The sequence below is a fragment of the Mirounga angustirostris genome, unplaced genomic scaffold (assembly GCF_029215605.1).
Source record: "Mirounga angustirostris isolate CCGP_5_RB_7025 unplaced genomic scaffold, mMirAng1.0.hap1 SCAF_17, whole genome shotgun sequence".
NCBI lineage: Eukaryota > Metazoa > Chordata > Mammalia > Carnivora > Phocidae > Mirounga > Mirounga angustirostris.
Genome location: NW_026991725.1, coordinates 47,561,108 through 47,586,394, shown reverse-complemented (window position 1 = coordinate 47,586,394; position 25,287 = coordinate 47,561,108). Strand labels below are relative to the sequence as shown.

Here is a 25,287-nt window from a genome sequence, read left to right as displayed (position 1 = left end):
GAAAATGTGCATGAAGGGCTCAGCACAGTGACTGGCCCCAGGTACCCAGGGAAGGCAGGGGCTTTCTTTGGCTAACTGCGGAACTGCAAGCCCCTGGAAGAGTGCACAGCACATAGTAGATGCTCAGAAAGTATGGTAAGCGGATGAGTAAGTGCGGGTGATCATTACTGTTACAAGTGGCTTTTTCTTCACCTTGATCAAAATACCGAATCCAATCAATGAGGTGGGTTGTTTCTTTTTTTTTTACATTTGTCTTAGATCTTTCAAAGCAAAATATTATGTTGTGCACATGAAAAGGTACCCAATGCAACTTTAGAAATGAATATGTGATTCTTGAGAAGGGTGTAAAGTCTAGAAGAGGGTGGACTTAAGGGTGGAGAGGAGAGGACTGGTCTCCGTCTCGTGAGCATTTACAGCACCATCACCATTATACTGTGCTTGGGAAAGAAACGTCATCCCAGAAAATAAGGACAGAACAGAGAGGGTGTAGGGAGGAGTCCTGGCCTGAGGGCTCTAGAGATGCGAACCCCAGCTCTCTCTCTCACCGCCCCCCCGCACCTCGGCCTCTGCCCCAGGGCGCCTGGCTCCTTGACCCCCCGGGCCGGCTCTGGATGTTTCCCAGCCCATGGTTGCAGCGAGCTCCCTGGGCCTCCCCGTGCCCCACGCCTCTGCACACCTCTTGTACCCAGACACGAGCTCCAGGTAGTTGGTAGGTGTGACATGGTTGTATCTCCGGAGCTCCAGCAGCATCTTCTGGGAGTACTGCACCACTGACCAGTGCATGGTGACAAAGATCTTGGCCACCTTCCTGTGGACCTGAGCCCCGTGGGAAAGGACGGAAGACCGGGAGTGAGGGCGGGTGGAGAAGGGACGCGGGAGGGGGCCCAGGGCTGGGCGTGCGGGGGAGCACTCACGTTCTCCTGCGTCCCCAGGTCCACCCCCATGAGGTACTTCTCAGCCACCTCCAGCAGGGCCTCATGGGGCCACTCGGAGAACCAGTTGATGGTTGTGCAGTTCACCAAGGCTGGGTACTGGCGGATCCAGTTCCTGGGGAAGGGTTTTGAGAGGCATTCAAGCCCCTTTGTGGAGGCAGGCAGCCTCCACTCCTGGCCTCCTCACAGGTCCATCCACTTTCCAGGGACCTAAGTGTCCCATCCCCTTGCTCCTGTGTTCCCTTGTCCCCCCAGTCCCACTGCCCTGAGAGCTAGCTCAGTGTAGCATTTAGGAACAGGTTCTGGTTCTAGCTGTGGATCTCAGGCAGGTGTGCTAACCCTTCCAACGTCAGTTTCCTCATCTCTAAAATGAGAGTAACGTGGGGCACCCGGGGGGCTCAGTGGGTGGAGCGTCCGACTCTTGATTTCAGCTCTTGGGGTCGTGGGATCAAGCCCCTCCTCGGGGTTCACGATCAATGTGGGGTCTGCTTGAGATTCTCTCTCTCCCTCTCTCTCTCCCCCCACTCGCTCTCTCTCTCTCTCAAAAGTAAATAAAATCTTAAAAAAAATAAAATGGGAATAACAGGAATACGAATCCGGGTTGTTACTGGATTCAGTGAGGTGACACACATAAAGTGCGTAGTGTAGTTCCTGGTGCGTGGTAAATACACCGTACCACAAACACGAAAACAAACAACATGGGAGCCCAAATCGCCTCTCCCTGCAATTCTCGGTCTCCCTCCTCCTTTCTGCTGCCCTTAAAAATCAAGTCACAGCAAGAACGGGTCGACGAAACATGATAAATACATATAATGGACTATTATTCAGCCTTAAAAAGGAAATTTGGGGACTTTGAGGCGTGTGACCACACAGATGAACCTTGAGGACACGAACCAAGTGAGCTAAGCCAGACAGACACAAAGACAAATACGGTATGATTCCACTTATATGAGATATCTAGAGTAGTCACTCGCAGAAACAGAAAGGGGCCAGTGGTTGCCGGGGGCTGGGGGGTGGAGGAAATGGGGAATTATTCAGTGGGTATAGAGTTTCAATTTTGCAAGATGAGAAAGTCCTAGAAATCTGTTGCACAATCTGTTGTGAATATATGCTTAACTATACGAGCTGGACACTTGCAACATGGTTACGATGGTAAATTTTGGTTATTTTGTTTTTGTAAAATCACAACTAAAAATTTAAGAACAAAACGCAAAGCCACAACAAGACACTCCAGTCATACTGAAAGGGAGGGGACGCGTCCTCTGTAAGCAGCAGACCTGGGGAAAGAAGGCGAAGTCTAGGGAAAGGGGGGGGGCCGTGCAGGGGCCGGGGAGCCGGGGCTGTTGAGGAGATCTCCCCCACCCCGGGAAGACAGGGGGGCCGAGAGAGGAGCGGGGGGGGGGGGGGAGTGGGGGCCAGGACAGAGGGAGGGAGAGGCGGTCACAGGGGTCACCTGAAGGGGTCGCCCACGGGGCTGAGGCAGAGAATGATGTGCAGGTTGTCCCGCACGCGCTCAATGAGGTAGGCAAAGAGGCTGTCGGAGGACTGGGACACCTGCTCGGCCTTGGCCTGCTCCACGATGTGCGCCTGGATCTGCACGGAAGCCACACGGGCTCGCAGGGCTGCGCGGTGGCACTCGGTTCGGGGGAGGGAGGCACAGAGGGGACGCAGCAGCTGGTGGAGGGTGTGGGAGGGCGTGGGAGGGCTCGTACCTCTTCGAATTCATCAGTCTTGTAGAGATTGGGGACCTCGCCTGAGCTCAGGATGTTGTTGATGTCCTCCAGGAACGACTCGTCAGCGATCTGGGTGTCCACGAAAAGGAAGGACGTGGCCTTGAGCTCTACTCCCGCCTGGCGGTACAGACGCTTGATATCTGGGCCGGAGGAGGGAAGGAGGAAGACGGGACAGGCGGACGTCAGATGCGCCATCCTGTCCCTTGTCCCCTTCCGGCCGCCCTCAGCCTGCAACCCACGCACTGCACCGCCCTCCGCCCACCGGGCCTGAAAGGCTCACCCCCGGCCTCCATCGCTCCCCGCTCTTGTCACGGCAGGAAGACAGGCATCTGACTTTTCACGCCAGCCCCAGCCCACCCCGGTTCGGAAGCCCAGCCGTACCTTCTCGGAACTCCTGCTTTCGATAATGTTTGGTGACCTCGATCTGGAAGGTGATGTACTCGCAGATGGAGGAGGCCAGGCGGGCCAGACTCTGGCGCCCACTGCCCCCGATGCCCACCAAGAGCATGTTGCCCCGAGGCTGTCCGATGACCCGCACGATCCGCGTGACTGAGGAGTGGGGGAGCAGGGCAGTGAGGCGGCGGAGAAACCTCGGGGGGCACCCTGGGGCCCTCAGCTAGTGACCGGGATGCCTGAAACTGAAGGACAGGGACCGAGAAGTGTGGGGAAAGGCCGATGCCTGGAGCCAGTTTGAGCAGCCACCACCATGGAGGAAAAGCCATCTGGGGCCCGAAAGGAAGGCACCTTCCCGGCCTTGCTTGGGAACAGCCAGCCGTTGGGGTGCCGGCCGGGGTGGCGGAGGGGCCGCTCACTGTGTTCGACAGCCTCTCGGAAGAGCACCAGCTGCATCGGCACCACCCCGGGGGACAGGTTGTACTCGTGGAGCGCCGTCTCCATGGCCGCCTTCAGTACTGCCAGGTCGGTCAGGTCCTCGTACACCCTGGGCTCCCTCAGGAAGTCCCCTGGGCCGGGGGAAGTGAGGCTCAGATTTCCAATGGCCAGCCCCCGCCAGACCCCCCCCGGCAAGGGCCCCGGCCCCCCTCCCACACCCGTAGCCCGTAGCAGCCAGCCGCAGCGCCAGCTCACCGAAGATCGGAGAACGCTTGCTGGGACAGAGATTATGAAACGTGAGGTCAAAGAAGGAGCCGAGCTTGTCGCTGAGGATGCCCACGAAGGCCTCCATGTCCGCTGCATCCACCAGCCGGTCCGAGAAGACTCTGTTGGGAGGGAGTGGGCTGAGACCCGGGAATGCAGGGGCCGGGCAGGGGCTGGGCGCCAGGCTCGGGAGGCCCGCGTCTGGCGTCTGTCCAGGGCGTCTGTCCGGCCTCGGGTGGGGCATGGGCACCTCACCTGAAACACTCGTGGATCCAGAGTCGTGTGATGCTGGACTTGGTGTCGTGGAAGTCCTTGTTGGCCCTGAGCATTCCCTGAAACACCTGCGGAAGGGGCGTGGCCAGTGGGCAGCCGGAGTCCCCTCCGGGCTGGAGCGGGAGGTGGGGAGGCTGGGCTGGGAGGGCGGCTCACCTTGGAGATGTCCCGGAGGTTGAAGAGGTAGTGGATCTTGGCGGGCGTGGGCAGGAAGCGCTGCACCACCGTGTTGTACACGTCCAAGGTCGCCTCGGTCACCACGTTCCCAATGGGCTTCACCTCCTCCTCGAAGTCCTGAAGCTTCTGATTGATCATGGTGCCAAATATTCGGATGATCTGGGACTCCTAGGAATAGGCCCTCACACTCACTTTTGCAGGCTCCTGGCCCACCAGGCTGTGCTGGGACCCCGGTGAGGCCAACCCAGCATTCATCTTGGGGGCCGACTTTAAAGGAGCACCAAAACCCCCCACAAAATCAAGAGAAATAGTGTGTGCGATATTCAAAAATCAAAACGAATGCAGAATATGCACGATGAACAAATAAACAACGTTTTAAACAAAGATGGGTCAGGATTGCCGCGGTTTCCTTTTGGCTCGGGCTCTGATATCGCTCAGCAACGCACGGCGCCAATCCCGTAGATTTATGTAACACCGTGGTCTTTGTCCATCGTGAACTGTGGGCATCGGCTGCTTTGACATCGCGTTAACATGTGCTTTATCTTGATTACTGAGGCTTCTGGGGTGCCCCCGAGGGCCTCACTCAGCTCCCCGAATCCTGGCGCTGCTCTTGGCTGTCAGCAGCAGGATCTACGTTCCTCAGTCTACTCGGGCCCCCTGAGCTCTCTGCCCCGCATCGGGCTTCACATTCCCCAAGCCCCAGCTACACTTGCCTCCCACGCTAGCAGCCCCCCTCCCTGCGTAACGGCCCCCACACGCACCTCTGCTCAGGGGTCCCCCCGGCCCTCGTCGATCTGCCCCCTCGTCCTCGGGGACATGGTCGGTTTTGCCTCTTACAGCACCCCCCCACCCCCCGGGTCCCCATTACGCCCTCACTGTGGGGAAGGTCATGTTGATGATGTTGAAGCGACTCTGGAACCTCGGGGAAATGACAGTCCGTCCGCCCCCGGGGGGGCCCATGGCAGCCATCAGGAACATGTCCTGGGGAGCAGAGACAGGACGGGGTGGGACAGGCCAGAGAGGGAAGAGACAGGGCGCGGGAGGGGGGTAAAGGGAGCGAGGATAGGTAGAGGGGCCAGGATGAGCAGGAACAGGGAATGAGGGAAGGTGAATGGAAGGGAGGGATCGGGGACATTTCCTCGAGAATGAGCAAAGTGACATGTTTGTTTTTATTTCATTGTGATCCATGTACCCAAAACAGAAAATACAGGTCAGCGAAAGAACATTTTCTAGGCTCTGTCTTCTTTTCCTCTGTGTGTGCGCACGCACGCGTGTTTTCTTTCCCAGAAACAGAAGAATGCGCTAAGTGTTAGTAGAGTTTCTGAGGGCCAGATGGACGGGCACCCCAGCAATGAGGATGGAAGGGCTGCTGCCCATCCATTTGGGAGAAAGAAACCAACAAGGAGCTCAGAATCCCATGGGCGCAGAGCCCGACTGAAGGGAGATGCTGGGAGGGCAGGGGGGACGCGGGGACGCAGGACGGGAGTTGGGGACCCTGGGCACCTGGGCCACTCTGGGTGGTGGCAGGGTTGGCATGTGAGCTTGGGGAAGGGGTGGAAGTGGGAGCATGGGGCAGAGACACTGATGAGAGTCAACGATAGGGACTGAGGATTCAGGAGCCGGGCGTGTGGGTAGGGAGGAGTACAGGATTCCGAACCCCGGGGTCTCCAGGGAGTGGGGACCGAACCTCCATGGCAGGAAACAGAGGCCTGGAGAACAACTTCTCGGGAGGCTTACTCGAATGTACTTGATGGTCTGCTTCATGCGGTCATACCAGAAGCCGTAGTCGATCCAGAGGCGGATCAGCTCCAGTGGGGGCTGGGACCCAAACGTGTCCTTCGCTGGCATGTTTAGGTCATCCATAAAGGTGATCATGCTCTTGCCCCCGAACGGCACGTAGACGCCCTTGGTTCGCTTCTCCACCCTGCTCTCGATGATGCTCTGCACGTTGTTGGATGTGGTCTGGTGGAAGAGATATGGGACGAATGCTGGGGCCTCCCAGGAGAAACACGGGGTTCGGGAGGAGTGCGGCGAGGCTCTCAGATCCCCGGGTCCCACAGCGCACCTGCGCAGACATGTTGACGATGAGCACCGACCACTGGCTGGAGGGCAAGGACTGGAGGACGCTCTGGGCGATGGACGTCTTTCCAGTCCCCACGGGACCCACCAGCAGGACGGGGTTCTGGCTGGCCACCAGGGCGCTCACCAGGTAGTTGTAGCGAACGGTGTCGACCGTGGGCACCATGATCTTATAGAAGGGGGAGCTGGGGAGGAAAGGGGGCCTTGTCCAAGGGCCTGGGCTGCTACTTCCCGGCGCTGGCTTCCCTCTGCCTCCCGACCTGCATCTTCCTTACACATCACCCGCCCTGCCTCCTGAGGGGCCTGGAGATCGGGCGTCCTGCTTCCTCCTTAGCGACCCCGGCCCAGGCCCTCCAGGTTCTGCTCCCTGCATTCCAGAGGCGCCCCCGGTCTGGGAGCCCCCCCGCCCTGCCACAGCTCACTCCTGCTTCGGGCCACATCTCCCAGCAACCACAGCCCCAGGCCCTGCTCTCACTTGGGAGGGTAGTGCCAGCTCTTAGGGAGCTTATTCTCAAATGACGTCCAGGTGCGCATCTTGGGGTCCACGAAGTACTCGTACACTGTGTCCTAAGGAGGGAAGGCGTGTGAGGCTACGAAGCCTTCGCTAGCTCTCCCCACCAGCGGAAGTGCTCCCGGACTGCTGCGGGGGAGCCAGGCGGCCGGGCACCGAGCACCGCCGGGGCTGCAGGTCCCAACCTTATTGGGAAAGGAGCCCTCCATCTCGCGGAGGTAACTGTCCATCTTCTTGCGTCCCTCCTCGTCCACGGAGGCGCACATGGACCAAATCATGCTGAACACAAAGGTCAGCTCCACCATGGAGACGTAGTTTTCACCGTCGGCTGGGTTCACCTGGACAGACGAGAAGGGGCAATAGCCTCGCTCTATAAGAGACGAACGGGGCATCTATTTTGGCAGATGGCCACAAAGGCTTAGAGTTCGCCCCCCTTCCTGGCTCTGTTCAGAAAACCATGTGGTTGTAGATGAAGCTCAATCTCAAACAGTCAGATAAACCTGAAACTTCTGGTAGCTCAGAGTTGCCCTGAGTCTCATCTCTGCTGCATCATAAAGACACGGCACCGACACGGTGGGGCGGCCGACTCCTGATTTCGGCTCAGGTCGTGATCTCAGGGTCCTGCGATGGAGCCCCGCGTCGGGCTCCACGCTCAGCAGGGAGTCTGCTTGAGACTCTCCCTCTGCCCCTCCCCCCACTCCCTCTCCGTCTCTCTCTCAATTAAATAAAAACTTAAAAAAAAAAAAAAGGACACAGCCGTGATGCGGCCACACCACGTCTACCCTGAGGAAGTGCCAAGGGCGCTCAAGGGGACAGGTCCAGGGGCATTCGTGGTGACTTTTTTGTAAGTGCAAAAACTCGGAGATGACCCACACGTCCACCAGTAGAGGGATGGGAAAATACTATGTGTTCTACAGCAGAAGAGCACACAATGGTTAAAAGCAATGAAACTAACCTACACACAGCCATACAGAACCCAAAACCATCCCGCCGCTCAGTAAGTACACTGCAAATGTCGTACGTGACACGATACGGCTTTGAAATACGTTTTCTATGGCGACCTATGGGCTTGCGTGTAAATACGTACTTAAGAGGTCTGTGATGATACCACAGACACATAGAGTAGTTACGCGTGTAGAAGAGGGAGCGGACCAGGATTGGGAGGGGAGAGGTGACCCAACGGGACTTCAGCTTTATGTGAAAATTTTTAATTTTTAGAAAGGAAATTAGAGGGGCACCTGGGCGGCTCAGTCGGTGAAGCGTCTGCCTTCGGCTCAGGTCATGATCCCGGGGTCCTGGGATCAAGTCCTGCATCAGGCTCCCTGCTCGGCAGGGTCTGCTTCTCCCTCTGCCCCTCACCCCGTTCTTGTGCCTCTCTCTCAAATAAATAAAATCCTTTTTTAAAAAAAGGACATTAGATTCAGCTATTACTTGTGTAATTAAACATGAAATTTAAAAAATAATAATTAAATTTGACAACGTCCCAAGTTCGTGGCAGAAACAGCATGTTTATTTATTGTTAAGTAAGCTGCACGCCCGACATGGGGCTTGAACTCATGACCCTGAGATCAAGAGTCTCACGCTCCACTGACTGAGCCAGCCAGGCGCCCCCAGAAACAGCACGTTTAGACTCCTGCTCTCAACACCTACCCCGAGGGCACGTGGCGTTGTTCGCCCCATCTCTCACCGGCCCCAGGCCGTGAGCAGGGAGCTCTTGAGGATGGGTTCTGCATTAAGATGCCGAGAACTACAGATAACATGACACACAAGATGCTGTTCAATCCAGAATACTGGACTTGGGCTTAGAATCATCCGCAGTCACCAGGTGTAGGTGGGAAACTGGGTTGAGACTTTACTGTCCGTCATACTCAACACAGAGTCCTTAGTCTGCCCCTCCAGCTCACCCCAGCACACAGCACATTTCACCGCCCCCTGGCCCACCCTCCTCAGCACCTGTGTGCCACCGAGACTATATGACTGTCCTTGTTCCGGCCGTGACCTTTGCAAGCTCATCTGCAGGGTTTCCATTTATATTAACTCGACCAGGAATGACGTATACTGCTAGAGATCTTCACTGTCCTATAACTTTATATTAGCGGTTTGGTTACCCGGCAATGTCTTTAAAAACAATCGGAATCATTGCTAGACGGTGGTTTAATCTCAACAGAAAAATATCCAATTTTAGTCCTCACTCCACAATTCTAGACGAAAAACATTTTTCTTCAGTATCAACCAATCTGAAAATTTCTTTTTTTTTTTTATTTTTTTGAAGATTTTATTTATTTATTTATTTGAGAGAGAGCACAAGCAGAGGGAGAAGCAGGCTCCCCGCCGAGCAGGGAGCCTGACGACGCGGGACTCGATCCCAGGGCCCCGGGATCATGACCTGAGCTGAAGGGTCAATCTGAAAATTTGTAAAACCCCCTCATCAGATTAGGCTGGGAGCTCCTTCCAGCAGAAATGGTATACGAAGGCCTCCTATATACCAAAATTTAACATAAATATTTTGAAAGGATGGAGAAATGAGGAACCAAAGGAACTATCCTCAGCTCCCAAACTACGGTGGGAAATGAGCGTGAGACTTGATTGTGCACTGTAGCGATGGAGAGTCCTGAGTGCGGCATCCCACCCCGTGCACACACGCGCGAACGCACCCACACCGCGGTCAGTGAGGCCTCCCCTTGGGGCCCCTGCTCCACTCACGTCTGTGTCCAGACCGTGTCTCAGGCACACGGTTTCGCTCGGGTTGTCCCCGCGGGGCACAAGCCCATGCCACCCTGGCCCTGCTCCGGCCCCTCCTCACCCCGTTCTCCGGCGTGGCCAGGGCCGAGTAGAGCTTGCAGAGGGAGATGATCCCGCTGTATTCCGGGACGGGCACCAACTCGTTGCAATAGTCCTTCTTGAAGGCCAGCATCTTGTTAATGAACTTCTCAAACATGCGCTGAAGGGGTTCTGCCTCGGCCTGGAGTCAAACGACAAGGGGCTCTGCCTCGCTCTCTGCCCCGCAGGCCAGGTGGCTCACTCCCCCACTCCTCAGCTCCCCTCGCACCTTCGGTCTCTTCTCCAGCCAGCTCTGCACGTAGGGCTTCCAGCCCAGGTCAGTGTAGTCGGTGTAGACCATCCCGCAGCGAGACACAGTGGCGGGGGAGGCCACGGCCAAGTTCTCCACTTCGAACAGGAGAGACACCTGAGGACACACTTGGTCAGAGCTGCCGACCCCCGTCGGGAGAAACACTCGGCACCCCGGTGCCCCCAAGTGTCTCCATCCGAGCACCAAGCATGGCCCGATGCACAAAGACATAAAGCTTACAAATGACACGCTTTTTAAAAAGAATTTAGGGCTTACCTGAGGTTAAGCTTATGGAAACCACTCTCTGGCTCGCACTGAGTGGATGGGAAAGGCTGGGCTTCGCAGCCTGGGAACCCGGGAGCCCGGGCGTAGGGGGAAGGCGGCCGGCGGAGGCCAGGCGGAGGAGGGCTGACCCAGTGTGCACCGGCCACTCTTCCCCACACCCACGGTAGACCCGGCACTCTTCCCTCGGACACAGGTCTCCCCGAATCCAGGCATCCTCCACCTCCCCTCTCCCACAGAAGCTCCTCATCCGGCGGCGCCCCGGCCCCCCGAGCCCTGCCGCGTGCCCCCGGCCCCCCACTCCGCAGGGTCTGCACCTGCTCGGGCATCGCGATGCGCTCCCCGTTGATGAGGGTCAGGACTTTGTTGTCGTCCATGACCGAGTTCATGCTCTCGATCCACAGTGTGTCCACGGGGCCATCGAAAAGGATCCACTTCTCATCCGGCTTCTCATCTTGGTAGGAGGAGGATGGTCAGGAAGCTACAACTTTCTCCCCAGACCTCCCTTCACGCTCAGCTCCTCGGGGTTGTGAGCACGCACCTCCTCCTCCTCGTACCTCAGCACGCCCCAGGCATTTTCCTCCCAAACATGGGCTCTCCACCCCCAGACTGCCCACCCGCCCCCCGACGTGGGCACCTGCACACGCCGTCCGCATGACACTGGACAGGACACCATCTGTCCACTCATTCGTGTTGAGGTCATATTCCCCATACAGCTCCCCCAGGGACAACGCCTTCGGGTTCAAGGGGAACTCCTAAAAGGGACACAGAAGGGGGTTTTCGAGCTGCAGGCAGGCGCCAGTGCCCAGATCTCCGTTTAGGTTCACGTCGCCCCCTTTGTTTCCAGGGGTCTGTATTTGCCCTCGGTCTCCGGTCTCCCCCAGGCCCCCCGGGCCCCAGGCCTGCCCTCCTGGCCCGCACTGCGCGCCCGTCCCGCTGGTCTCCGGCAGGCGCTCCCCCGTCCCAAGTCCGCACCCTGACAATGTTGAAGTTGGGCTCCCCGGCGCAGCACAAGGAGGACAGGGAGGCCTGGAGGATGCGCCACGAGGTGGTCTTGCCACTGCCCGTGCAGCCCACGATCATGGTGGAGTGGCGGGAGTTCTTGGTCTCGTACAGCTGGATGACCTTGGTGAGGGTGAACCGTGTGCTCTGCAGGCCCATGTCGTGGATCTCCTGCTCGATGACGTCCCGCAGCTGAGGGGGGCGACAGACAGCGGGAGGCCCGTAAACCCCGCTGCCGCCTGGGGGGTCACGCTCAGGCTGCCGGACGTGGCGCCAGGGCCCCCGCGCTCCGGCCGTCGCTCACTCAGGAGCTGGCCGCTGCAGAGCTGCGAGGCCCGGGGACCCTGGGGAAGGGACGGCTCTGGGCCTCAGTGGCCTCCTCTGCTAAACGGGAGCCACGAGGGCGCTTTCCGTGGCAGGTTGTCGTATGGTCTCCCTGCTTCCGCCCCCCACCCCCACCCCCCGAATTCTTTCTTTCTTTCTAGCGATGCATTTACAAAGATGTATTTCTATCTAACATTCCAGGGGTCTCAAGTGAAGGGATCATTCAGGGTAACTGAACGGTCACTCCTCCGGAGAAGAAAATTCCTGTCCTTCCTAGACTCCTCCTGCCCGCCCCTCCCACGCCACTGCTCTCAGGCAACAGCAGCTCCAGCGGGAGGAGAGGGAGGAGGCAGGAGGGGCTCTGAGGGCTCCATAGAGCCAGGGGCCCGCCGCTCAGGAGCGGGGGGCTGTGGCGGGACAGTGGAGTGTCTGAATAGACAAGGAAGCCCGGCGAGGTCGGCTGTCCTGCAAACAGTCACGGCCCGGGGACGGCTCTGCGTGCGTGGGTGAGGTCGGCGGGAGCAGCGAGGACGAGTACCTTGCCGTAGTCAATGACGGGCAGCTCGATGTTGGGGAACAGGTCTTGCACGATGGCGTTGAAGAGCGGCACGTCGACTGAGGTGAGCTTGGCGATGTTCATGTCTCGCATCGAGAGCAGCAAAACCTGGCCGGGAAACGAGGGAGCCTCCGGCCTGAGGAGCCGGGCCCCGGGCGCCCACTCGAACCCCCCCGCCCCGTCCAAAGGGCTGAGGGGCAGGAGGCAAGACCAACGCGGATGGCCGAGCGAGCCGTCAGCAGGACACTGGGTGGCGCAGGGGACAGGCAGCGGGCGGGGGTCCCAGCCCGGGCACAGGAGCTGAAAAGCTTCCGTGGAGGCGGGGAGGACCAGGGGCCCTGGGGGTTCGGGCCCAAGGGCCGTGTCCTCGACCTACCTCCTCATCGGACAGATCCGGCTGCACGCGGCGCTTCTTGCCCGCATAGCGCAGGAGGGAGGTGAGGGCGCGCAGGCCGAAGTCGTAATGGTCCTGCCTGGACAGCTGCTGCACAGCCAGCAAGTACAGGCTGCATACCTTCTTGGCCAGGGTCTGGGGAAGGAAAACCGAGGAGGAAACCCCGGCCTCCCGCAGGGACAGCGACACACACGCAGCTGGGCCTGAGCCCCGAGGTGGCCAGGCTGGCTCTGGGGACAATCCTAACGAGAAGATGCTGGGAACGGGGCCGACACGGACCAGGGACCTGCCAGGGGAGAGGCCTCCACACCCTACTGACCGCAAGCCCACATCCCTCAGGGTGCCTCTGTCCGGGGACTCATCACGGAAGGGACGTCAGAGCGTTAGCGACAAGACGTGATGGGCATACCTTGCAGTTGCCGAAGCCCTCCCCGAAGAGGATGATCTCTGCGATAAGAGTGGAATCAGGCACCACCATGGCAATGGGACGGAACATGGATTTCAGGTTATCTGGCAGCTCCGTGCGGCCGGCATAGCCTGGAAAACAGCACCGTCTATTTAGAACCCAGGCCGCTCCCCGAGGACCCACTGCCCATTCTCAGCCCCATTCTCCCCAACCCTGGCTCGCCCCCCAGTCTCCCCAGCTCCAGCCACACGCTCTCTGCTCCTCGGCTCAGCTCCCACCCCTCTCTCCTACCTGTGGTCCTCTCCTTCCGTGGGGGTCCTGATCCAGATCCCTTCTGTCTCTCTCTCAGTACCTGAGCCCTGTCCTGCTCTCCCCGCAGACCCTCCCCCAGCCGTTCCCGGGGAACAGTAATGAGAGAGCCCAGGGCCTGCTTTCTGGGAAGAGTCCCATTTCTCCTGCAAAGGGGATGGCAGACAGACCAGGACTCGGGGAGCTGGCCCAGCGGGAGAAGACAGCGAAGCATCCCAAAAGACCGGGCGTGTATAGACACACAGCGGTTATTGACCCATTTGGGGTGGACAGTAAGACTGCCTCCCCTTCTCCCAGAAAGCTGGACGTTTATCCTTCCCTTGCGCTGTGCTCTCTCTCTCTCGCCCCCTCACTTGGGCTGAACACCCTGGCCTGGAAGGGGGAGGGGGCGAAGGGCTATCGGCCCTGGATGCCCCGTCCTCCTCCCCGCCCCGTACCGGGATTCATGGTGATGAAGATCCCACAGGACCACACCAGGTTTATTTCAAAGCCCTCGAAGTAGAAGCGGGTGAGGCTGGCGGCCAGGGCGGACAGGATGGACAGGATCTGCTGGGCCACCACGGACAGCACCTCCACGTTGATGCGGTTAAACTCGTCAAAGCAGCCCCAGGCGCCAGTCTGTGGGTGGGGAGCAGAGTCGCTGGGGGCCAGAGAAGCACCCGGCCCTCCAACGGGGAGCCCGGCCTGAGAGGTCCTGACCGGTGTGGCGGTCTCCAGGACGCGTGTGCTGTCTGGGCTGGGGTGGGAGCAGCGTAGCCCAGGGGTGGTCCCTGGCCAGAACTTTCCAGCCCACAGCACAATCTTGGGGACAATCTCAGGGACAACCTCGGGGAGTACCGGAGCAGGCACGGGTTGGGAAGAGGCCCGGGGAGGGAACCCGTGAGCAGAGGCCTGCGCTGACCAGTGTATATGCGTTACCTCGTCGAGCCCTCGTGTCATCCTCTGAGTTTTCAAATAAGCAAAAATGAAGGCTGAGCGAAGCTCGGGGAGGTGCGGGGACGATGGCAATCATAAGCCCTGAGGCATGGAGTGCTGTACCTTACAAAGCTGGGAGCCGGACTGGGGCTCAGCTGACTGTCTGGGACTGGGAGGGGGGGGCGGGGCGGCGGGGTATGGACCTGAGCCAGGCCCGAGTACATCTTGCCCATGGACTTGTAGTCCAGGCCCTCGGAGCAGTTGACCACGATGACGTATATGCCGAGGGCCTTGCCCAGATCCTTGACGGTCTCTGTCTTCCCCGTGCCCGCTGGGCCTTTGGGGGAGCCCCCCCGATGCAGGTGCAGGGCTGTGGTCAGAGTCATGTAACACCTGACGATCAAGGACAGGACCCGAGTTGGACTCCTGTGTGTGAGCCCCCCTCAGCAGCTGCTGCCCCCGCCCCGCCACCCTGTCACCACGCCGGCCGACCTGTCGGTCAGCGGGGTGATGACCAGCCGGCCGGAGTTCCCCAAGTACTCGTAGCTGTACTGGAACTGCGTGTTGGTCTGGCGGATCATGCAGTCGTCCAGCTCCTGGGGCAACAGGGCAGAGGAAGGGAGAGGCGGGCTTGGAGGAAGAGCTGATTGGGGAGGCGGGCAGACGGGGAGGCTGCAGTTACAAGACCAGGGCCGTGGAGGAGAGGGTCTACGGCCCGCATGGAAGGTGGGCGCCCACACGACCGCCCCATCCGTCAGGCAGCAGCCCGCGGCCTTCCTGGGTCCGATCCAGGGCCACCCACGGCGAGCACCCACGAGAAAAACGACGTGCTGGTCCTGACTCGGGAGACGGGACTGAGTGCAGAGCTAGGGCCGGGGGCCGGGGCGTCAGGAGGGCGCGGGCCGGGCGCACCTTCTCCCAGTAGAAGCGCAGCTGACTGAGCCACTCGAAGGAGCTGACGTCCACGAGGCCGCTCTTGTACAGCTTCTCCAGCACGTCCCGGGCGTGGACTTCTATTGTCACCAGCGCCACAATTTTCAGCCGCATGATTTTGGTCAGGTTCCCCCTGATGGCTTCCGAATACTTGTTCAGGACGGACACCTGCGGGATGAGGTGGCAGGGAGGAGCGTGGAGGGGGCAAGGCAAGCAAACCCTGACCACGCCTCGCCCCGGCCTCACCGGCTCCCAACCCCACGCTGACCCCGACCCCCCGAAACTCCTGACCCCCAGCCCTTCCAAGCCACCTAGACTTGCCTCGCGGGACTTCCACCACAAACCACCCTTGCTGTGACCCTGACTCAGACTCCAGCGCATCCCCCCCCATGACACACCCCCGGGGCCCACCCCAAACTTGGAGGGCTCCCCACCTGCTTCTTCTTCATGACCTTGAGGATTTTCTTGTCTCCGCGCTCCTTAGCCGTCAGCAGGCACTTGGTGACGTCAGCCGTCCACTGGATCTGACTGGCAGTGATCACCACCTGGGGCCCACGCAGAGGCTAGATCCGCTGGCCCCGCACGCAGCCCAGCCCCCAAGTCCTAGCCTCTTCCTGGCCCAGGTGCTAGTGCTCGCTCAACAGGCTCCCTCTGCACAGAAGGATGGGGCTCAGGCCTACGGGCAGGAGCTAAGGGTCCAGCACGCAGCGTGGCAAGGCCTTCGCCCAGAACAGGGGGCAGGACGCCTACGTCTGGTGAGACTCGAGATTCGGTCTTGACCTTTGCGGCTCCCTTTGAGCTCTTCCTTGCTCCCTCGTTTCCACCGACCCCGGCTCACCTGGCCAGCCCACTCCTTCACCCACTTGTCCCTCTTGTTAAGAAACTTCTTGAGGGCCAGGCGACAGTTCCGGAGAAGGTCCCGTAGGGTCACCCTCATGGTCCGCTCCACGTCACCAAGCCAGGACTGTGGGGGTGGGGGGTGACAGGGCCGAACGGCCAGGCCTCAGGGCCAGAGACAAGTATCCCCAGAGGGCAGGGGCTTAGGAGGGAGGACTCCAGGGCTTTGGGCAGCAGCTGGCTCAGGTCCCGGAGGGAAATGGAGGCATTGTGGGGGGAGGGAAGACGGTCTGCTTTTCAGGTCCAGGGGAGAGGTTAGAGTTTTCAGCAATGGCAGGTGGGTCCCTTCACAGAGATGTTGTCTCCTCACAGAGCCAAGCAAACTTTCCAAGGGGAAGAAGAATCAACTCGATTCTTAGACCCTCACCACTACTCACCTCCACAGGCCCTTCCAGAAGGACTGAGTGGAGGAAGTCAACGTACTCGCCATCCCCTGAGAACATTCCCACGGCTTCCCATTTGCTGCTGGGTCCCCCAACCTGTAAAAGCAGGAAGCTCGGGATGGTCTGGCCTGCTCACTCCTCATGTCCACCTAGGAGGTACTTGGGCCCTTTGAGGGTAATCTCTGCTCCTCTCCCCTGACCCCAATATTACTAATTCTAAAGAGTTCTATCCCAGGTAATCCAGAAGCATTCATATCCCCCTCCTGCTGGGAGGCCACGGCCCCCTCCAAGGCCCCGAGCACCTTGACGTTCCCATCTCCCCCCTGCCCCCCATCCTATCCCGGCCAGCTCGGCCAACCTTCTGCATTCTCAGCAATTTGATGTTGTCAAAGCATTTTTTGAGGTGCGGTTGCACAGCCTCTGGGTTGCGGGACTGGCCCAGAATCTCCAGGAGGTCATCATTGGACAGGAAGTAGAAGCGGGGAAAGATATGGCGCTTGGTCTCTAGATACATATCCAGAGACTTCTGAATGTCTTCCAGAACTGTGTTCATTTCCGTCAGCGTGTCCAGCAGGCCTGGGGGAAGAGCAACGAAGGACATTTGAGGACCCTCTACCACTGCCCTGAGTGGATCTGGAGAGTGCCCCAGCAGCCACTTTGCCGACTCTCGAATGTTGGGGTACATATCGCCATAATGGCTGCTGGGAGCAGAGACGTGTCTCCAAACCACTCATCACGCTTAGCCCGTCCTCTTCATTAATCCATCATCAAGTGCTCATCATACACTATTACGCATTTTGTACACTATGCATTAACTACACGGTATACGAGATTCCACTAATATATTGACATCTCCTCTCCCTTCGGTCTTAAACAGTCCCTTTCCTCCGGCTGGTCACCCCAAGAGCTTCTGGAAATTAGAGACTGTTCTGCACACACACAACCCCACAGGTGAAATCATTAGATTTAAATATATATCACGTGCACACATCGAAACAGGGCTGCAACCGCTGGGGGTGCCGGGGTCCCTCGGGGTGGAGCGAAAAGAGCACTGGACGGAGGGACAGACAATGGCCATGCAAACTGCTGCTCGTCCACGAACCGGCATGTCCGTTAAGCTCACTGAGCTCTCACCTCCTTGTGGGTAAAACACTGGTAGCATCTCCCTCAGAGAATGACCCACGGTACTAAGTAAAATGGATTCTCAGTGGCAAGTTCTCAATAATCTTAGTTTCCTCCCAGGCTTAGGTTTCGATTGGTTTATTCCCTTGTTGTCCCAGTTTCTAGCTTTCTGAGGAAAGTCTGGACGCCCTGGAACCTGAGGCGACCCTTGAGCCTTCAAGTTCAGAATCCACGGGCTGCCAGGCCTCCGGGAGGCGACTCAGCAGCCGTGGGTGAGATGAGTTTGGTTTTTGTGTTCCACAAACAGATACCTGTTTCAGTGGCTTTGCTTATATATTGTTCCGAAATGTAATTTTGCCTGTGATTTTGAGTATTTTTTCTAACAGATGCATGCTGTCCCTCAACTTTGCATATCCTCCTACAGACATTTTATCAGAATAATAAAACGGCTTTTTAGTGCATACCCCCAAGGTTCTTGGGAAAATGAAAAACCTTTCAGTTGGCCCAAGGCAAAACAGAGGAGTCCTCCGCACCCCCGGACAGAACTCTTCTCCTCAGGACGCCCACTCTTGGCGCCCATCGCCAGACCTCACTTCCTGGTTCTTTACCGCACTCCACCACCATCAACCAGGCCTTCCTGTGGGTACGTCTCTCTCCCACCCCCTCACCCCCTCCCACTACAGTACAGTCCTCCCGAGTATTTGTTGAGTTTTGTGCACTGAACTGTTATTCCATGCTCAGGAGAGGCGATGGTGATGGTATGAAGGCCAGCTACAACGGTCTTTTGATGAAGGAAGCACGTGGCCAGGACTTCACACATACTCAGCACCCACCGAGCCTCTGTCAGGACAAGAGGCCATGGAGCTCATGGACAGACCTGGATGGTGGGTGCTCTGCAGAGCGTTGCTGTCCTTGCTCATCCGGTCCATGATGGATTTCCAGTTGTTGTTGATCTGGTCAAATAGGGCTGATTCACTGGGCAGCTGCTTACGGATGTCCTCTCCGAGGAAGATATTCTGAGGGGCCAAGACTTGGGGTGAGAGGCTGTTTCTCACATGCTCCCCACACTCTGCTCCCCACTCCCAGACCAGGAATGACAGCCGAGTGGAAGAGAAGGAGCATCAGAACCAAAGGGCAAGAAGCTCAAGTTCTGGAAGGGAAGTTGGGGTTGGGAGGCCAGATACCTGGGTCCAAGAAGAAAAACGGAAGAAGAGCACAGGCCTTTCAAGGGGGGACCCAAATGTGAGAGGTCATCACTGAGAGTAAGACGCTTGGGGCCCAGAGGAAGGAGGACTTTGGAAGTGGGAAAACGAGGCTGAGAATAGGGCCAGGATGTAGGTCGTGTGCCAGGAACGGAGGGTGGTTCACAGGAGCAGCTCGGCGAGCGGGTCCTGACCTCCAGGTACATCCACTGGCGCTGCACTGTAAGCAGCATCTCAACGACCTCCAAGATGAGGGAGAGGCAGCGCTCCCAGCGGTCCACTTCCTTCTCAAAGGCCTTGACAAAACGAGAGGCCTTCATGGTAGACAGAGCCGCCTGGTTATCTTCCAGGGCCTGGAATACCTCCTCTGTGCCTCTGGGGCGGAAAGCATCAGAATTACAGTCCGTCCCCACCTGCCAAACCTCCAGGGGCTCTGCAGCCCAGCTCGCCCGGCCCGCCCCTCCCCCAGCACCCCAAGGCCCCCTCTACCGGAGTCGGTGATGGCCCTTGTCCTTATAGGGAACTATGTCTAGCTGGATCACGCTCCAGGCCTTGGCAATGTTCTGTAATGCCTGTGGAGAGAAAGCAGGGAACAGAACAATCCAGTATTCGGTCCGCAAAGGGAACAGAACTTGGAGGGGCCATGGGACCAGGAGAAGCTGGCCGCCCGAGGCTCGTGAAGTGGGGGAGGCGAAGTGGAGGGGGCGCAGTCGTACCAATTCTATAGCCAGCTCTTTGGTGGCCGACGCAGAGATCTCCCCGATTTTCTCCACATGCTGGTCCATCCCAAGATCCACAATCTGCTCCAAGGTGAAGCGGTCAGATTCCTGATCAAACTCCCGTTGGATCTCATCTCTGACCTGATCCCAGTGCCTGCAGTCAGGGACAGAAGTCAGAGCACGAGGCCGGACATCAGGGTCTCCTGGAACGTGTTAGCATCGAGCCGCAGGCTTTCTCTCTCCCATTGGGATAGCATGATTCCATATACGTATTGATATGATATATTAAATAGGCCCTAAGATGCACTCCCAGGCACTGTGGGGACTGCAGAGATTGAGGTGCTGATTCTCTGGAGAGGGAGTTCAGACCGATCATTGCGAGTTTACTATGGACAGATTATGCGCGGGGCCAAGTGCTGTTCATGAGACGGCTCACTTAATTCACATGCCTGCTATCAATGAGGAACTTTGGTTCTTCCACCTGAGACCGAGGAACCTGAGCCTAGGGGAGGTCGAACAACTTAGGCGGGTGTAGGGTCAGGTTGTACTTAACTACAGGACACATAAGGGTGAAACCCGGCAAAAACACCATCGTGGACGCAACACAGAAGAAGTGAAATTACTTCCTTCTAAATGGATAATTATTACAATGTCATCTATAAAATAACCCATTCTGGGGCACCTGGGTGGCTCAGTTAGTTAAGTGACTGCCTTCGGCTCAGGTCATGATCCCAGGGTCCTGGGATCGAGTCCCATATCAGTCTGCTCCTCCCTCTGACCTTCCCCCTTCTCATGCTCTCTCTCTCTCTCATTCTCTCTCTCTAATAAATAAAATAAAATAAAAATCTTAAAAAATAATAATAAAATAGCCCATTCCGTCCTCCATGGCCTCAAAGGCCTCTCCTATCATGTAATCGAAAGAGCAAAACTTGCAAAATAAAATTATGAAGTATTTAGAGGAAAGTACAGAGAGAACGCAGGTTTAACCCTGGCGGGGGGGCGGGGGGGAGGTCTTCTTAGATGAGGCCCAGAAGCAAAACCCATGAAGGAAGAAGGGAATACCTTTGGCTACATCAGAATAAAACCTTTTGGGGGTGCCTGGGTGGCCCAGTCAGTTAAGCGTCCGACTCTTGATTTCAGCTCAGGTCATGATCTCAGGGTCGTGAGATCGAGCCCCGAGTCACGCTCAGTGCTTGAGATTCCCTCTCCCTCTCCCTCTGCCCCTCCCCCCCAAAAATAAAATAATCTTTTTTTAAAAAAAGAATAAAACCTTTTGTAGACAGAAGACGTCAAGACAGAACAGAGCGCTGGGAGATGGCGGGGGAAGGGAACAGAGGAGCCGGGAAGGCCAGAGGACCCAGGACGGCATGGGAGACAGAGGACGGGGCGGGCTCAAGGGAGGGAAGGCTCCCCGGGGGCGCGTGTCTGTGGGCAGGGGCAGGGGGATGTGGTCGCGGGCCGGGGGGGTGGCCCCGAGGAGCGAGGAGCAGCCTCACCTCTCTCTAAGGGCGGGGTTGCGAAGGTCCGAGATGAGGGGCATGGTCCTCTTGAACTGCTCTATTTTGGAGCGAGTGGTTTCGATAATTTCCCAGTTGCGGTCCTGGGCAGACATGGGAGGCATCGGCAGGCCTGGCCAGCATCCCCGCGCCGTGGCCCTTCCTCAGCGGCTCGCCCTCTGCCCCCCGCCGCCCCCCACGCACCTTGTACTCTTTGGCCAGCCTGGTGAGACGGCGGAAGAGCCCGTGTGCCATCGTTTCCATGGCCTCCGTCTGCAGCGTCAGGAACTGGCCCGTCTTCCACTGGTTCCAGTTCTCCTCCCAGTCCCGTGTGATCTCCCACACCTGCTGCAGTGCGTCCAGCTCCTGCACGGCCAGGAGTGGGAAGAAGCGGTAAGGGAGGGCACTCGGGCCCTCCTCCTCCTCCACACACGGCAGACGGAGACCCCGCGCTTGCACTCCTCTGGCCGCCCCCCGGGGGGCTGGCGGCGGGACTCAAGCAAATGCAGGGACACACACGTTTGTAGCAGCCAGATCTGCTCGAAGGCAGGAAGCAGGCCGGATGTCCACACAGCGGAGGATCACTCAGCACCTACCGCGCTACAACGTGCGTGAACCTTGAAAACGTTACGCTGAGCGAACTCAGCCAGACACGAAGGCCATTTGTACCAAACGTACGGGACGGAAGATCCACGAGTGGTCACCGGGGGCTGAGGGGAGAGGGTGTAGGTTTCCTTCTGGGGTGATGAAAGCGTTTCGGAGCCAGAGGTGATGACTTCACAACATTGTGAATGTACGAAATGCCACTGAATCGTTTGCTTTAAAATGGTTATTTTGTTGGGGCGCCTGGGTGGCTCAGTCATTAAGCGTCTGCCTTCAGCTCAGGTCATGATCCCGGGGTCCTGGGATCGAGCCCCGCATCGGGCTCCCTGCTCTGCGGGAAGCCTGCTTCTCCCTCTCCCACTCCCCCTGCTTGAGGTTCCCTCTCTCGCTGTCTCTCTGTCAAATAAATAAATAAAATCTTTATAAAAAAGACGGTTATTTTGTTATCTGAATTTTACCTCCTTTTTTTTTTTAAAAAGGTCCTCGTGCTCCCATCTTCCTGGTCCTGCCCCCGGCCCCCATCCCTGCTCAGCACAAGGGCCTAGCCCAGCACACCACCTTCTCCAGGTTCTGCAGGTCCTTGGAGGCTGGCTGCTCGATCTTGAAGATGCCCAGGTTGGAGCGGAGACTGTTTTCTTCTTCCCGCATGGCATTCAGCATGGCCCGCACCTGGGCGATCTGCTCCAAGGCTGCCTGATGTCCCACGTTACTGGTGAAGGGGCCTGTGGGAAATCCAAGGTGAAAGCCATCGTCCCCTGGAAGGACCGTCATGGTCCTCCTACCTCTTTGTGGGCAAATCTCCCTTCTCTCCTCACCCGACGGGGGCAGGAAGGAAAACGAGGGAATGCATTGCAAGGATGATGATTCACTTTAGCAAAAACTCCTACATGTGGTGTGAGAATCAGAACCGGGTGGGTCACGGGAAAGAAAGAAAACTGGAAATGTTGTGAGCTGGGCAGTGCGACCAAAAGCACCAGGCCTTCATCCCCTCTCCCCAGCAGCATCCTTCCTCTGCTCAACCTTCTCCCTACCTCCTGGGGGCCGAGGCTTTGAGACACTGGGTCAACACAGAGGTAGAGGGGGAGAGCTCGAGAAAGAGGTACCTTTAGATTCAAAGTCTTCCAGGAGATTATGCGCTTTCTTCTTGAAGTCGTCCGCTGAGTGGATGAGGCCTGTCTTGAATTTCTCCTTGTGTTTCTTCAGCATTTGTTCACTATCCAGCAGGATTTGTTGGAAGATGACCCACTCCCCGTTGAGATGGTCCAGCATCTCTAGGACCTGGGGACATCAAGGAGGGGACGATGACCCATGAGCAGGGGGTCTATCCACAGCCATGCTCTTAGGGCCTTGTTTCTGACCCCGTGGACCAGAGTCGTAGGGCCTAAGAGAAATCCATAAGCCGACCCAAACTATCATTTGAGTTCTCTGGCTCTCCGAGGTCTCGGGGTCTTGCGCCTTCCGCCCAGCTCACTCCTCTGCCGTCCTGCCTGGCGGCCCAGGGCCTACGACGTGGGGGTTAACTTTCTCCCCGAGCCACTGCCGCCATGGGCCCGACCCCGGTGGATGGCACGCCCCGGGAACTCACGTTCTCCTGAACCGGCACCTCGTACTTCTCGAGAATGGTGAACTGCTCGTGGATGGGGGGGATCTGGGTCTCCAGGTTGGGCAGGTCGTGCTGCAGGGTCTCCATGAGCTGCAAGCTGACCCCCAGTTCCTCCAGCGTCTGGGGAGGGTGGCTGATTCTGAGGGCAGGCAGAGAGCACGCAGTGGGCCTCCTGCCCCGCCCCGCCCCCGCCGCCCCCTGGAGGAGCCCCTACTTGTCCCCGTTGTCCTGCAGGTAGGCGTGGAGCTCCAGGAGGCGCCGGGCCGCCATCTCCTTGAGCAGGGTCGTGAACTTGTTCTGCCACTCGTTGCAGTGCTGTACCAGCGAGAACTTGAGGTGGGAGCAGTCCAGCAGCACGAACTGGATGTTGAGCACCGTCTCCTCCTTCTGCACGTTGTTGGCAACCTCCGTGTAGCTGCAAGGGCCCGTGTCCCCGCTAGGGCGGTTTTCTCTCGGCAGACAAGCCCTCCGCCCTGTCGCGAGTTTGCGCTCGGGTGGCCTGCCCCCCGGACCCGCGCGGTAGCTCCAGGTACTCTGCTGCTCTGGGGGTGTCCCAGCCCCACGGCGAGAGCCTACCGCTCCCCCACCCCTGCCTGCGACACAGCAGCCGCACTCCTTCGTCGGGCATTCGAGGCCTCGGGGTGGCCCGGGGCGGAGTACCCACTGCTGCTCCCCAGCTCTGCGGCCCCAGACAGCCTATTCAAACCGGTCCGAGCCCCAAGTTCTCGTCTGTAACACGGTGATAATCACAGAACCCACAGCACAAGGCTGCCGAGAGAAGGACGTGGTCCGCCCTACCTAAACCCCTGGGGCGCGGCCGGCCCCGCACCCGTGTCCTAGGCCACGCGCTCCTCGGTGCACGTGCGCGTGTGTCCCCATCTCCGTGCCTTCCTCACGCTGTGTTCTCCGCCTGCAAGGCCCTCCCCCCGCCCCTTGCTGCCTGTGAGAGCCCTACCCACGACGCCAGGCCCTTCACGCAGCCTTTCCTAATGTCCCAGCCCTTCCACGGCTTTGCACGCCTGAATCCTACTTCTTCTCGCACCAATGCTTCTGTGGTGACTACATTTGCACAGTGCCTTAGAGCGTGCAAAGCGCTCTCGCGAGGCTCCGTGACCCCACAACCTCGGGCGCCCCGCTGGCTCCGTCCATGAAGCGTCTGCCTTCGGCTCAGGTCGTGATCCCGGGGTCCTGGGATCGAGCCCCGCATCGGGCTCCCTGCTCCGCGGGAGGCCTGCTTCTCCCTCTCCCTCTGCCCCTCCCCGCTGCTTGTTTTCTCGCTCTCTCAAATAAATAAAATCTTAAAAAAACGATACACAGGGGCGCCTGGGTGGCTCAGTCGTTAAGCGTCTGCCTTCGGCTCCAGTCATGATCCCAGGGTCCTGGGATCGAGCCCCGCATCGGGCTCCCTGCTCCACAGGGAAGCCTGCTTCTCCCTCTCCCGCTCCCCTTGCTTGTGTTCCCTCTCTCGCTGTGTCTCTCTCTGTCAAATAAATAAATAAATAAATAAATATCTTTAAAAAAAGAAAGAAAGAAAGAAACCAAGATCCCGGGACACCTGGGTGGCTCAGTCGTTAAGCGTCTGCCTTCGGCTCAGGTCATGATCCCAGGGTCCTGGGATCAAGCCCCGTGTCCAGCTCCCTGCTCGGCGGGGAGCCTGCTTCTCCCTCTCCCGCTCCCCCTGCTTGCGTTCCCTCTCTCACTGTCTCTCTCTCTGCCAAGTAAATAAATAAAACCTTTAAAAAAAAAAAAGTGCTTGCTTCTCACCCTTCAGGCCTTTACATTTGTTGTTTCCCAACAGGACCCTGTGGGTGCGCCCCACCAAAAAAAAAAAAAGACAAGACCATTCCCCTAAATTTTGTCCAGCTCTGATGTGACCTCTACCCCTTGAGAAACAAAGGTCCGATGCCCTAGCTCCCGATCTCCTCCCAAGGTTGCGGACACAGGTTTTCTGCAGCTCTCCCTTCCCCAACGCTCTTCCCGAGCCCGTCGGCCTGGGCCTCCTCCCGGGATGCTAGGCTTCCCAGCCACCTTCGCTCCTTACCGGGCAATGTCGGCATCAAAAGAAGAGACGGGGGGGTTGAGACGCTGATAGCGGCGAATAAAAGAGTCCTTGTTGATCTCCCAGATCTCCCGATACAAATCCCAGGTCTTGAGGTAGTTCTGCAGCAGGCTTGCGTTGTTGGTCATGCCGCTGCTGATCTGGGCCTGGATCTTCTTGATGTCCTCGTCTCGCTCTTCAAGAGCCAGCAAAATGCTTCTCACTCACTCCCA

The 25,287-nt window shown here is 58.1% G+C and overlaps 1 protein-coding gene across 1 annotated transcript in view; it reads right to left on the bottom strand.

Annotated features, from left to right (window-relative positions):
* Positions 1-25,287, bottom strand: part of DNAH2 (dynein axonemal heavy chain 2) — an 80,591-nt gene that overhangs the window by 24,611 nt on the left and 30,693 nt on the right. Inside the window, exons 17-56 of the mRNA XM_064583352.1 lie at positions 25,058-25,250; positions 23,231-23,431; positions 22,999-23,155; positions 22,517-22,691; positions 21,972-22,135; positions 21,015-21,176; positions 20,811-20,914; positions 19,085-19,468; positions 18,790-18,970; positions 18,271-18,409; positions 16,630-16,847; positions 16,266-16,367; positions 15,830-15,955; positions 15,426-15,536; positions 14,971-15,159; positions 14,551-14,654; positions 14,262-14,451; positions 13,581-13,761; positions 12,838-12,965; positions 12,411-12,563; positions 12,017-12,142; positions 11,128-11,346; positions 10,790-10,907; positions 10,470-10,606; positions 9,850-9,987; positions 9,604-9,762; positions 6,986-7,138; positions 6,765-6,856; positions 6,276-6,474; positions 5,948-6,172; positions 5,087-5,191; positions 4,190-4,378; positions 4,016-4,101; positions 3,752-3,882; positions 3,478-3,627; positions 3,047-3,214; positions 2,645-2,805; positions 2,386-2,525; positions 915-1,047; positions 677-816 (exon numbers count right to left, since the gene is read on the bottom strand). Coding sequence (XP_064439422.1) covers positions 677-816; positions 915-1,047; positions 2,386-2,525; positions 2,645-2,805; positions 3,047-3,214; positions 3,478-3,627; positions 3,752-3,882; positions 4,016-4,101; positions 4,190-4,378; positions 5,087-5,191; positions 5,948-6,172; positions 6,276-6,474; positions 6,765-6,856; positions 6,986-7,138; positions 9,604-9,762; positions 9,850-9,987; positions 10,470-10,606; positions 10,790-10,907; positions 11,128-11,346; positions 12,017-12,142; positions 12,411-12,563; positions 12,838-12,965; positions 13,581-13,761; positions 14,262-14,451; positions 14,551-14,654; positions 14,971-15,159; positions 15,426-15,536; positions 15,830-15,955; positions 16,266-16,367; positions 16,630-16,847; positions 18,271-18,409; positions 18,790-18,970; positions 19,085-19,468; positions 20,811-20,914; positions 21,015-21,176; positions 21,972-22,135; positions 22,517-22,691; positions 22,999-23,155; positions 23,231-23,431; positions 25,058-25,250 — 6,331 coding nt within the window. The remainder of the gene's footprint in view (positions 1-676; positions 817-914; positions 1,048-2,385; positions 2,526-2,644; positions 2,806-3,046; positions 3,215-3,477; positions 3,628-3,751; positions 3,883-4,015; positions 4,102-4,189; positions 4,379-5,086; positions 5,192-5,947; positions 6,173-6,275; positions 6,475-6,764; positions 6,857-6,985; positions 7,139-9,603; positions 9,763-9,849; positions 9,988-10,469; positions 10,607-10,789; positions 10,908-11,127; positions 11,347-12,016; positions 12,143-12,410; positions 12,564-12,837; positions 12,966-13,580; positions 13,762-14,261; positions 14,452-14,550; positions 14,655-14,970; positions 15,160-15,425; positions 15,537-15,829; positions 15,956-16,265; positions 16,368-16,629; positions 16,848-18,270; positions 18,410-18,789; positions 18,971-19,084; positions 19,469-20,810; positions 20,915-21,014; positions 21,177-21,971; positions 22,136-22,516; positions 22,692-22,998; positions 23,156-23,230; positions 23,432-25,057; positions 25,251-25,287) is intronic.